General features: G+C 40.8%; 1 protein-coding gene across 4 annotated transcripts in view; it reads left to right on the top strand.

The window, feature by feature from the left end:
• Positions 1 to 12,501, top strand: part of LTBP1 (latent transforming growth factor beta binding protein 1) — a 565,328-nt gene that overhangs the window by 472,664 nt on the left and 80,163 nt on the right. For all 4 annotated transcript variants that reach the window (XM_030196510.1, XM_030196508.1, XM_030196509.1 and 1 more), the window contains one exon: positions 4,994 to 5,119. In XM_030196510.1, coding sequence (XP_030052370.1) covers positions 4,994 to 5,119 — 126 coding nt within the window. The remainder of the gene's footprint in view (positions 1 to 4,993; positions 5,120 to 12,501) is intronic.

Genomic DNA, 12,501 nt, shown 5'->3' with positions numbered 1-12,501 from the left:
TACTTTTTTCTCACTCCGGTAGCAGCTAACGCAAACAGAATGCAGATGAGCAAATTGTGTAGAAACCCTATTGAAATTAGATGCACTAAGCTTTTCCGCTTGCCCTAACACTGGAAAACGCTGGGAAATCTAACAAGAGTCTGTACCTCTCATTGGGGCTGCGCGGGCTTGGAAAACTTATAAAACGTTTTAAAAAAATCGGGAGGGGGCAAAAACGACCAAGTGCTTGTCAGGAGCGTCCTTTATGGACGTTCTTCACTGTAGTGTATTATAAAAAAAATAACAGGCTCCGATGCTGCAGGCATCCGCTGCACCTACCATTACGCCGCTCCCCCCTCCCCCTGCATTGAAATCAGAGTTTTCCGCAGCCCCAACCCCCTCCCTCCCTCCCTTGAAATGACAGCTTCCCCGCCATCCTCCGCCCCCCCCATGGCTCCCCCCCTCCACCCGCCCCCTCTGTCTGCCACCAGGCCCTCACAGAGCCTCTCACCTCAGTGTGAAGGCACTGCACCAGCAACAACAGCTGATCGCCTCTCCGGACTTCCCTTCTTTCTTCCCTGGCCCGCCCTCATCTGACGTAAGTAACCTCCGTAAGCTACTTACATCAGACGAGGGCGGGCCAGGAGGAAAGGAGGGAAGTCCGAAGAGGCGATTAGCTGTTGTTGCTGGTGCAGCGCCTCTACACGGAGGTGAGAGGCGCTGTGAGGGCCCGGTGGCAGAAGGAGGGGGGCGGGTGGAGGGGGGAGCGGCAGCAGCGACGACCTCAGGGGGGCGGCGGGGGCGGGGCCACGGGGGGCGGAGGATGGCGGGGAAGCTGTCATTTCAAGGAAGGAAGAAAGGAAGGGAGGGGGGCCAGGGCTGCGTAAAGTTCTGATTTCAATGCAGGGGGGAGCGGGGAGCGACGGCAACCTCGGGTGGGGGGGGGGCAAGGCCGTCCATAAAGGATGTGTTTGTTTGTTTTTTTGTTTACGTCCTTGGCATGCACAGAGCAGCCAGCATAACGCTTGGCTGCTCTGCGCATGCTCTACTGGCCGATTATCCGACGGTTTTATGAGGGATTAGAGAATGCAAGTGAGCTGCAACGAGCAGCTCATTTGCATTCCCTTTCTTTCATGCATAGCCGTTCCCTACCGATTCGCTATGGAATTCGGTAGGGAAAGGCTGTAACGACAACTTTAGTGCATCTTGGCCTTAGATAGAAAATCACTTTGGGGTTAATTTTATAAAGAGCTGTACACACATAAACCCTGTTTTACATGCTTTTATAGGGGCTTTCATAAAATTACCCTAGAGTTTGTGCATTTAAAAGTATACCTGGTACTAAGGAAAAACCGTACTTTCATTTGTCCCATGTATAGATGCATTTTGGGGCAAAATTTGGAAAGAGTGCAAATGGAACCTTGATTTACACACGTGCCTTAAGTTCAAATATACTTATGCTCATACATTTACACCTGCGGTTTCAATGTAGCTGTGATTTTTGGTGGTTTATATTTAGCATTTTATAAAGACACATAGGTGTCTATGGGGCTCATTTTCAAAGTGCTTAGACTTTCAAAGTTACATAGAAGGGCATTTTCGATAAGTGTGTCTAAGTCAGACTTCGGATGTTTTGCACTAAATGTCCAAAATCCAAATATATGTCTTTTTTTTTTCAAAAATACCATTTTGATCAAGGTTTTGTGCTTTGAGCGTTTATCTTTTTAGGCCATTTAAATAAACCCTGCACAAGTTAAAAATGCACAAAATTAAGCCATTGAGATGTAGGAAGGGCCAGCATTTCTAGCGGACTGGCCCCCAGACTTCCCAGGAGAGCAATGGGGCCCCTAGGGGGCACTGTGGTGGACTTCATATAAATGCTCCTAGGTATACACCTTTTTGTTGCTCCCTTATCTTGTCTGCTGGGCCTTCCAAAACCACCCAAATCACACTACCCCCAACTGTACACCACTACAATAGCTCTTATAGGTGAAAGGGGTACAGTGGGTGTCAGGTGAGTTTTGGAGGTCTCACAGTTTCCACCACAAGTATGACAGGTAGAGGGAGATAGGTACCTGAATCCCCCACCCCATAGTGCACTGCACCGACCACTACACTACTCCAGGGACCTGCATGCTGTTCTAATTTACCTGACTTTAACATCTGAGGCTGCCAAAACATATATTTTTTAGCATTTTTGTGAGGTGGGACAGGGTCAGTGACCATTGGGGGGGGGGGGTGTATTGGGGGAGAGGTCACCCTGATTCCCTCCAGTGGTCATATGGAGGGGCATAATCGAACGTCGCTGGCCAAATAGATCGCCGGCGATCTATGTTGGCGGCGGCGCTACAGCTGGCCGGAACCGTACTATCGAAAAAGATGGCCGGCCATCTTTTTTGTCGATAATATGGTTTAGCCCGGCCAAATGCCGTGGAGTTCGCCGGGTTTGAGATGGCCGGGTTTGTTTTTCAGCGATAATGGAAAGTTACATCGGCCATCTCAAACCCCGGCCAAATTCAAGGCATTTGGCCGTGGGAGGAGCCAGCATTTTTAGTGCACTGGCCCCCCTGACATGCCAGGACACCAACCAGCCACCCTAGGGGTCACTGCAGTGGACTTCAGAAAAGTTCCCACGTGCATAGCTACCTTACTTTGGGAGCTGAGCCCCCCAAACCCACTACCCACAAATGTACTGCACCCACTAAATTTGCTCCAGGGACCTGCATACAGCCTCTAGGACTTATTGCTGCTGTATAACTTTGGCACACCAGTTCACACCTGAAGACTAATCTCTCTGAAAAAGTCCTTTCTTGAAATAAGCACGTTTACTCACAGTTAACTGCAGATCAGAGGTTGTGCCCCACTGGCAAAGAGTCCCCTGGTACTAAGATTAGCAGTAGGTCAGAGCTGGCACAATGGTGTACAATGCCCTCTTTCAGCACCGTTCAAGGTAAGAACTACGTTCTCTAACGTGGGTAACACAGGAAAGGGAAATAAAACTGGCTTACAAAAATGGCCACTACCGCATGGACTACAACAGGAAACAAAACAGGGCACACTCTGACCCAGTTAGCAGGGAGGAAAAGCACCATGGGAGTAGAGCCCAGTACCCTACACCCACCACTATGCATTGCTAATGTGACTCTGCAGGGCACCTAACAGGAAAGGTGTCACACTCACCCGAGAGCCACATCGCAACCAGGGAAAGGCTGTCGGAGGATAGAACACATTCTGCTGTCATGGAGGTGGGTACGGCATTTGAGGCTGGCATACAGGCTGGCAAAAAGGTTTTTAGTTTTATTTTTTTAGTTGGTGACCACTGAGGGAGTATGGGGAGGTCATCCCCCATTCCCTCCAGTGGTCATCTGGTCAGTTGGGGCACCTTTTTGAGGCTTGGTCGTGAACATAAAATGACCAAGTAAACCCGACGAAATACTGCTTAACGCCGCTTTTTTTTCCATTATCGGCGAAAGCCGGCCATCTGGTAGCCACGCCCATGCCCCGACTTCGCTAATCTGCCGACACGCCCCCCTTGAACTTTCGTCGGCGATGCGACGGGAAAGCGGCGATGCTGTCAAAAATGCCGCTTTCAATTATACCGATTTCGCCGCTTTTAAGAAATCACCGGCCATCTCCCGATTTGTGTCAGAAGATGGCCAGCGATCACTTTCGATTATAAGCTGGATGGTCATTTAGGGCACCTTTTATTCTGAAAACAGGTCTAGACCAAAATGTCTTAGTTTTAGTCCTGGATGTTTTGGTTTTGTTCCGTTATGGCTGTAAAATATCCACGTGTTAGGCACACCCTAATCTCGCCTTCGAAATGCCCCGACATGCCCCCCTTGTAATTTGAATGCACTGCAGATGAATTGCATAGATAAATGTCTGCAAAATAGGTTTTGAAAATACCAATTTGGACATTTTAGAAGAAAAATGTCCAAATGCTGCTTTATCACACTTTTTGGACGTTTTTCTCTTTCGAAAACCTATGCATTTTGTAAGTTTAAGTGCTTTGAAAATATGCCTCCACGTGTCTTTATAAAATAAGCTTGATACAGGCACCTGTTTGTCCTTCAAACCTAAGCAACCTGTTATAAAATTACTGTTTTTATTGTATTTATCAACATAGCATGCATACATACTTTCAGGGAGCAATTGAATGAATTTGCCCTTTGTAACTCACTATCTTTAAGTGCACCCAGCCTTGAGGTATTGTAACTATATTTGTAAACGTATGGAATCTTTGAAATAATTTCACATGAAGCAGGATGTAGACGGTGCAATAAACCAAAATATGGTTGTTTTAATTGCTGCCTATGGCCATCTTAGTGTGGTGTCTTACATGGATGAGCAATTTATTCATTTATTTGGATTTTGCTTGCACCTTTTTTCAGTACTAGCTCAAGGTGAGTTACATTCAGGTACACTGGATATTTCTCTGTCCCAGGAGGGCTCACAATCTAAGTGTATCAGACAATGGTGGGTTAAGTGACTTGCCCAAGATCACAAGGAGCAGCAATGGAACTTGAACTGGCCACCTCTGGATGTCAAGAACAGTGCTCTAACCACTAGGCCACTCCTCCACTCCGTGGAGGTCCTTGTTATACCACAAAACCTCCATTTGTCCTTGAATGCAACGTCATCCATCATTCTCACTTAGGATCTGATTCATCAAGGTCTTTTCCCATAGAGGTGGATGGGAAACCACTTGCTTGTACCCTCAAAACAGATTTTGTAACTTTTAAATGCATTCCATAATAATTGGATAGGATTCATTTCACAGCCTAAAATTGTTTTGCCTTAATGCATTGGATAACTATTTTCTGAAGATCATTCAGGACATGTTTGTTCTCTTCACTGAACAGTTTGATTTTATGATGAAAAAGTCCAGCCTATAATTTTCTGAATTGCTGACTTATTGGTGGCTAGTTTAATACTATAATTCATTGTGTTTTGGAATGCAGTACACTCATATCAAAGTTTCTGAATGCCTCTTATTTCCTCTGTCTTGTAGATATCAATGAGTGTGAGCTGTCTGAATTCTGTTCTCCTAATGGGGAGTGCTTAAATACAGAGGGCTCTTATCACTGCTTCTGTGAACAAGGCTTTACAGTTTCCTCAGATGGGCGCACATGTGAGGGTAAGATGAGCAAGAACTGAGTACCTAAAACCTGCTAGATGTATTGAGGGAATTCATTGCTTTAAGACTGAGAGAAGTTAGACAGTCTGGGCATGTCAAGATAATAATGCAAGAACAAAAAAAAGGGCACTTGCATTTTTGTATTGCTTATTATTTTCTTTTGTTCTTGAGAAACCCATTCTGTGTTGCTACTGCTTTAGTATAACGTAGAATTATTACGATGATATAGTTGCACAAAGAGTTATGATAAACTGGGATTGTCTTAATAATATTGGTGATATGTTAAAAGGTACAAACTATGATGAATGGAAGGGATATACCAGAGAAAAAAGATAGTTTTAAATTTGACAAAAGAAGTTTCAGGTCTAATATAGGCAGGAATAGAGTTCCAAAGTTTTGGACCCACGTAACTTATAGCAGTGGAGCGAGTGATATAGTTGAATTCTAGTTTTAGTCCTGGATGTTTTTGTTTTGTTCCATTATGGCTGAAAAATGTCTAAGTCCTAGGAACGCCCAAGTTCCGCCCTGGCACGCCCCCTTAAGATTTGGACATACTTCTGATGGACTTCAGAGAAAAACGTCTAAAAATAGGTTTTGAAAATACTGATTTGGACTTTATGTCACTTTTTGGATGTTTTTCTCTTTTGAAAAAGAGCCTGTTAGTGTTTTAAAAATTATAAAAGCTTTCTTGAACAGACATCAGGGAAAACATTGCAGAGACCTCCTTTTATGTATTATTTACATGCCCAATTTTCTACTGAACTACATAGTACTGAATTTATTATTTGTTACATTTGTACCCTGTGCTTTCCCACTCATGGCAGTCTCAATGTGGCTTACATATTATATACAGGTACTTATTTGTACCTGGGGCAATGGAGGGTTAAGTGACTTGCCCAGAGTCACAAGGAGCTGCCTGTGCCTGAAGTGAGAATCGAACTCAGTTCCTCAGGACCAAAGTCCACCACCCTAACCACTAGGCCACTCCTCCACTCAAAGTATCAAAACAAATGAATAAACAAAACTGAAACATAATAAAAAATACAAATGTGTATCTTACCCGTGGTATCTTAAAGGCTTTGAAAACTTCCTTCAAGGTACTGAACTGGCAAAGAGAAAACAATCATCACAGAAAGTCACTAAACAAAGGGATGTCGCTGAAAAATGACACCATCAGAGGGGTACCACTGCTGTAATTGTCAATCACAGAAGGATGTCACTGAAAAATGTTATCAGTAGACGGTGCTGCCAGTATAAATGTCAACATAAAGGGCTTATTTTACAAAATCTCATTAGCGATTCCCGCACAGCAAATAAAAGGAAGCCCATAGGATTTGAATGGGCTTCCTTTCATTTACCGCACAGGAATCACTAGTGTGACTTTGTGAAAGATAACATATTCAGAGGGTGACATCACCACAAATGCCAATCACAAAGAGATGTCGCTGAAAAATGACATAATCAAAGGGATGCCACCACTACAAGTGTCAATCACTAACTTGTGTGTAGCAAAACATAAATCTCTATAGAAACCAAAACCAAAATGCTAAGTGAGCGGCAATATGATATGTCACAAGATTGTATACTTCAGAATGTCATAAAATAAAAACAGAAGCGTATATTAAAATATAAAAAATTGAATTAAACTCTTGCATGCAGTATTTTCAACTTCAGAATGAGTAAACATCAAAGAACTCTTGAAAGTAAACCGCGTTTTATTTTTTAAAAAACATTACTGGAAATAATGTTGATACAACAGGTATCAATCACTGCATCATCTGCTGCATTACATTAAATTATGATTGTTTTGTATTTCGCAATTACCTTTTTAGTTCAGTGTTGATAACAAAACAAAACTACTGGAGACAGAATCTAGGAATTGCATTCATGCTACATAATGTGAAGTCTAAATCTACTATAAATAAGATACTACCTTACAGTGATGTGTGCTAAAAAAGTTGATGAAAAAAATTGGATAATTATGGGCAAAGTATTTGTTAATAAGAATACCTGAAAATCAGTATTCTGATTCAATCCGTTCAGTTTAATAGTAGTAAAATAAATATATATATATATATACATATTTTTGTCTTCTAAATGCAAGAGCTTCCTATCAATGCTCCCCTTCCTCCAACTTGTTGTGATAGTGTGAATAGCAGAAATAATTGACAGTATTTGAAGTTGTGACTTACCGTTGTGGCATGCTCAATATGTGGTTTTTCCATGAACACACACCAATGTATGCAGCTTGTATTGATTCACGGTTAAATGTTTTATACTGTATGTTCTACTTGTTTTGGTATGTACAGATTTCAGTGTTTTCAAAATAACATAACAAACTGTAGATTTTCCACACTTAAAATGATCCTTTGGTAAGGCAACAAAATATTGTGATACAAGATTAATCATCGTTGAGAGGACAAGCAAATCCCCTAAATTTCTACCTTGTTTATATGCAGTCATCATTTCCTTCTGTTCAAAATGATCGATGCATTGAACAATGCACTAATGTTGTTTTAATATCTTAGCAATAGCATTGGATAAAGTCATCAAACTCTGAACATAATCTGCATAGACACTGAAACTGACTTGTTGGTAAATTTTTTAAACTACAATTATGACAACTGTCATATGATAGAAACTTATATCTGTTGGTTTTCTAAAAATACTCGCATGGTGTGGCAGCCATTTTGGAATGGCAGCCACTAGGGGCAGGAGCCAGTGGGCTTCGTACTTGCCCCCACCGCCTTCTGGACCACCAGGGATTAAAGAGCTTGCATGTTGAAGGGTTGAGAGGGGGTGGGGGGAATCGGGACAGGATGGGAGATCGGAGGGCCACAGTTTTTTTTTGTTGTTGTTGTTGATGTTACATGGTTCCCAGACGATATTCAGCCGGGGCCCGCTTAATTGTTTAATGCAGGCCCTGGCTGAATATCAACATGAACTCCAGGAGCCAGCACTGAAATAATTAACTTCAGATATTCGGTGTTGGTGCCCACACATGACTCTGCACTGAATATCTGGAGATAATTTAGCCATGGACAGTCAGCATTAAAAAGAATGCTGACTGCCACTGGCTGAATATTGATCCAACAGTTTATAAATACCACCCTTACATCTGAAATATTTGGGCCCACATTTGAATTTCTGCAGGTTTTTAAATGTTGTACTGATCATCAGTTTCAGAAATGATTAGTGTCTACTGCAAAATTAAAGTGAGACTGGGCAAGGGATTAAAGTATATTTTGTCATGACTTGGCCAAGAACAATAATTCTTGCCTATTGTATCATTACTTCTCTTCTGTACTACTCTGCCCCCCCAGCTTCTGTTTGTTAGAAAGGTGTTTGGTCTGAATCCAACCGACCTTAGTAATACCAAAAAGTGATCATTTTTAAAGCTAAAAGGGCACACAGAGTGAGAACTCACTAAACTTTTTGTCAGCTCTTTTGTTGTTTCTACACAGCAGGAAATTCAATTTCATTTATAAAAGCAGAAAAAATAGACTACGGAGCTGTAAAACTAATGAAAGAATTTTTTGATTCTTGCTATGAAGAGCTACTACTGTTCTTTACCCCAACTGCTGTTTTGAATTGACTTCTAGATAAATGACACAGCCTGCCTGTGTTTGCCATCAGAGTGGGAGGGAGCAGATGAATTTCTGCCTGTGTGAAATGATCTGTTTTCCTGCAATATGTACATGATTTTATCTCCCTCTTCAATTAAAGAAATGCGCTGTACCAATCGTGTTTGCTGTCTCTCAGCATTTGCAGGGTTCTAATGTTTTGCATTGTAGAGCATTTTAAGTATAAAAACAGACCAAAGGTCCAATAAGCCCAATATCCTGTTTCCATCTGTGGCCAATCCAGGTCAGATCCCAAAAGAGTAAATAGATTTCATGATGCTTATCCCAGAAATAGGCAGTGGATTTTTCCCAAGACTATTTTAATAACAGTTGACTTGTAATTCATATGCAGACTGCTCAGATTGGTGAATTTAACTTTAGATACTTATATATTTAACAATATGAGAGTGGAGTTTTTCCAGGGTTTATTTATTTTTTTATTTAACACATTTATACCTCACATTTTCCCACTTAGTTGCAGGCTCAATGTGGCTTACACAATACCGTAGAGGCAGGCTCCGGTTCGGTAAAATACAAATACACAATATAGTAGTAGGCATATAAGAAACATAAATAAAAGCAACAAAGAAATAAAGAGGGGGTGGTGTTAGAAGTCCAATACGGTCCATAGTTTTGCTGTGTTGCAGGGAGTAGAAAGTTAATTTGGGTCAGGGTGGTAGGCCTTCTTAAACAAGTTGGTTTTCAGTGACTTCCTGAAGTTAAGATGGTTGTAGATAGATTTCACAGTTTTGGGCAAAGCGTTCCACAGTTGTGTACTTACGTAAGAAAAGCTGAATGCATAAATTGATTTGTATCTAAGTCCATTGCAGTCTGGATAATGCAAATTTAAGTAAGTTCAGGATAGTTTGGTGCTGTTTCTGGGTGGTAGATTTATAAGGTTCAACATGTATCCAGGAACTTCGCCGTAAATAATCCTGTGGACCAGGGTGCAAACCTTGAAGACACTACGTTCCTTGGTGGGAAGCCAGTGCAATTTTTCACGAAGGGGTTTGGCACTTTCATAGTTTGATTTTCCGAAGATCAGTCTGGCTGCTGTATTCTGTGTGGTCTGAAGTTTCTTGATTAGTTGTTCTTTACAACCTGCATAAATTCCGTTGCAGTAATCTAAATGGCTTAATACCATTGATTGTATTAAGTTGCGAAATACATCTTGTGGGAAAAAAGGTTTTATACGTTTGTTTCCACATTGAGTGGAACATTTTCTTTGTAGTGGAATTTACTTGGCTTTCAAGTGTCAGGTTGCGGTCAATTATGACACCGAGTAGTTTTAGGCTATCTGAGATAGGGAGGGGGTGGTTTGGGATGTTTAAGGTTGTAGGTTTAAACTTATTGTGTTGAGATGTTCATTTTTTTTTTTAAGGAAGGAAGAAAATAGGAGTGTAAAGGGCCACAGATGGAACCACAAGGCAAAGCCAATCTCAGAGGAAGCAGTTTATTCAAGGACAAGATATGGCCCATGTTTCAGTGAATGCCTGCATCAGGGGTCATTTAAATGAAAGAAGTGCAACACAATATGGCATCCCATTAGGATCGTCACATCATAAGCAACAAGTATGGATACAAAAGAGCAAATCCGCATCTGAACAGTCTGCTGCAAAGCTTCCTGTGGTTTTTTTTCTTACAGTATATGAAGCTTTGCAGCAGACTGTTCAGATGCGGATTTGCTCTTTTGTATCCATACTTGTTGTTTATGATGTGAAGAGCCTAACTGGATTACCATGTTGTGTTGCATTTTTTTTCATCTGATTGACCCCTGACGCAAGCATTCGCTGGAACACGGGCCGTGTCATGCCCATGAATAAATTGCTTCCTCTGAGATTGGCTGTTCCTCATGCACGCCAGTAAAAAGACGCTAATATGTCTTTATATTAAGGAGTTTAACGCTATTCTTTGAGAGAGCAATTCATGATAGCTGTCATTTTGGAGAGTTTTGACAAGTGACTGATGCACAGCTGTCTTATGTGGGACCTAGTGTTAGTTTATATAGTAATTTCCTCTAGCTATGAACCAGCTTTAAAGTTGGAACACATTGGGAATATGTATGTACTGTATTTTTCTTGGATTTTCTTGTCTTTTCTAAATTTTTATCTAAATGCAAACAGGGAATATAAATATGAAGGCTACTTTAGATGGTATATTTGGTCTTTACGTATGTAAATACTCTACACATTTAGATAGCTGCTACTTAAAGGTTTAGATCCACACCCATGCACAGTTTCAAAGGAGGTGTGTTATAGGCATGGTTTGGGCGAGACCACAAAGTATGCATGTATTTCCAATTTTGCAATGACAATACATGCATACTTGGCAGCTAGAGTTTGAGCAGTGGTTACTTGCTTTGAGACATAAAGGGACATACCTTGAAAAAGCTTTGCTGGCGAAACACGTGTCGATGTGGAGCCCTATATCAGCTTTATAAGAATTTGCATAAGCTATTGCACAGCCCTATTTTCTCAGCTGACATGAGTTTATAAAAGCTAAGTACAACAAGTTTATACCGTATTTTTATGGATATTGAAGTTTACAACTTTTGAAAAATTAAAAAAAAACAATATAAAAAAAAATATATATATAGATCTGCATAACATAATCTACTTTTTGACCAATGACGAGATGGGTATGAACCCCATCACCATATATAAAACGATGTTATGGTGACTTTTTAATGTTGTTGGGTCTACCTCTGAGGTCTGAAGAAAAAAGATTATACCGTAATTAACAATTGTGTTGTGTACTTTAAAAAATAGACATCAGCATTTACACCTGCTCTGAAGCAGGTTTGTCTGCTGACTGCTTGTTTGGACAAAGGGTTTGCAGTAGTGATAGGCTTTTTTTTCACCCAGTTCCTTAATTGGCTTTTCCTGAATGTCTAGGGGCCCTGTTTACTGAGCCGCACTGTAGGCATGATAATGTTTGTAGCACGCACTAACACTAGAGATACCCATAAGGATATATGGGTGTCTCTAGCATTAGCGTGCACTAAAAATGCGAGTACGCCTTAGTAAACAAGACTCTTAGAGTGTAAATTCCTGCATTTATGCATGCAAGTACCAACACTTACATGCTTTTGCTTTCTAAACCCAAAGGTGAATCCTAAGGATGGTTGAATAATTAGGTATAAACTGTGTTTCTGACTTTACTTGTTTTGGACTGGTTTGGGTCCTGCTGATCCGTACAGCTGCTGTCTGGAATTTTGGAAGATGGAAATGAAAAGATACTGTATACAGATAGGGTTTTATACATTTAGCAGTCACTACTAAATGTTTAAACTTTTTTGAATATTGGGACAGAAGTGATTACTTTTATAACAGGGTGCTTAGGATAGGTACATATGTTTTTGTATAAAATAACCTCTCCGAAAGCTCCCAAAGGAAGGCATAAAGCATTGGATATTTTGGCCTCTGCAAGTTATAGACCCGTCTCTCTCTCTCTCTTTCTTTTTTTTTTGTTTCTAATTTAATTGGTAGATCTCAAAACATTACAGCCAGAAATAGCACTCAAGTGAGATCAAAGCAAGTATAAATGAACATCTCACTTAAAATCTGTAAAGTGGTTGAGAAAAATTAAGTTTAATAGCCATAATCACATGCCATGTATCCAAAACCTTTAAGAGGAGTTTGTTGAACACACATTAAAAGAAAAAAGTTTATTGTCTTTTCATGTTAAAAGCAAACTATAATTTAGACAATTTTGTAGCATCTGCTTCTTGGCAAAAATGGCTGAAAAGATAGTACTGGA

Source organism: Microcaecilia unicolor, chromosome 3, assembly GCF_901765095.1.
Source record: "Microcaecilia unicolor chromosome 3, aMicUni1.1, whole genome shotgun sequence".
Taxonomy (NCBI): domain Eukaryota; kingdom Metazoa; phylum Chordata; class Amphibia; order Gymnophiona; family Siphonopidae; genus Microcaecilia; species Microcaecilia unicolor.
This window is presented reverse-complemented; position numbering and strand designations above follow the sequence as displayed.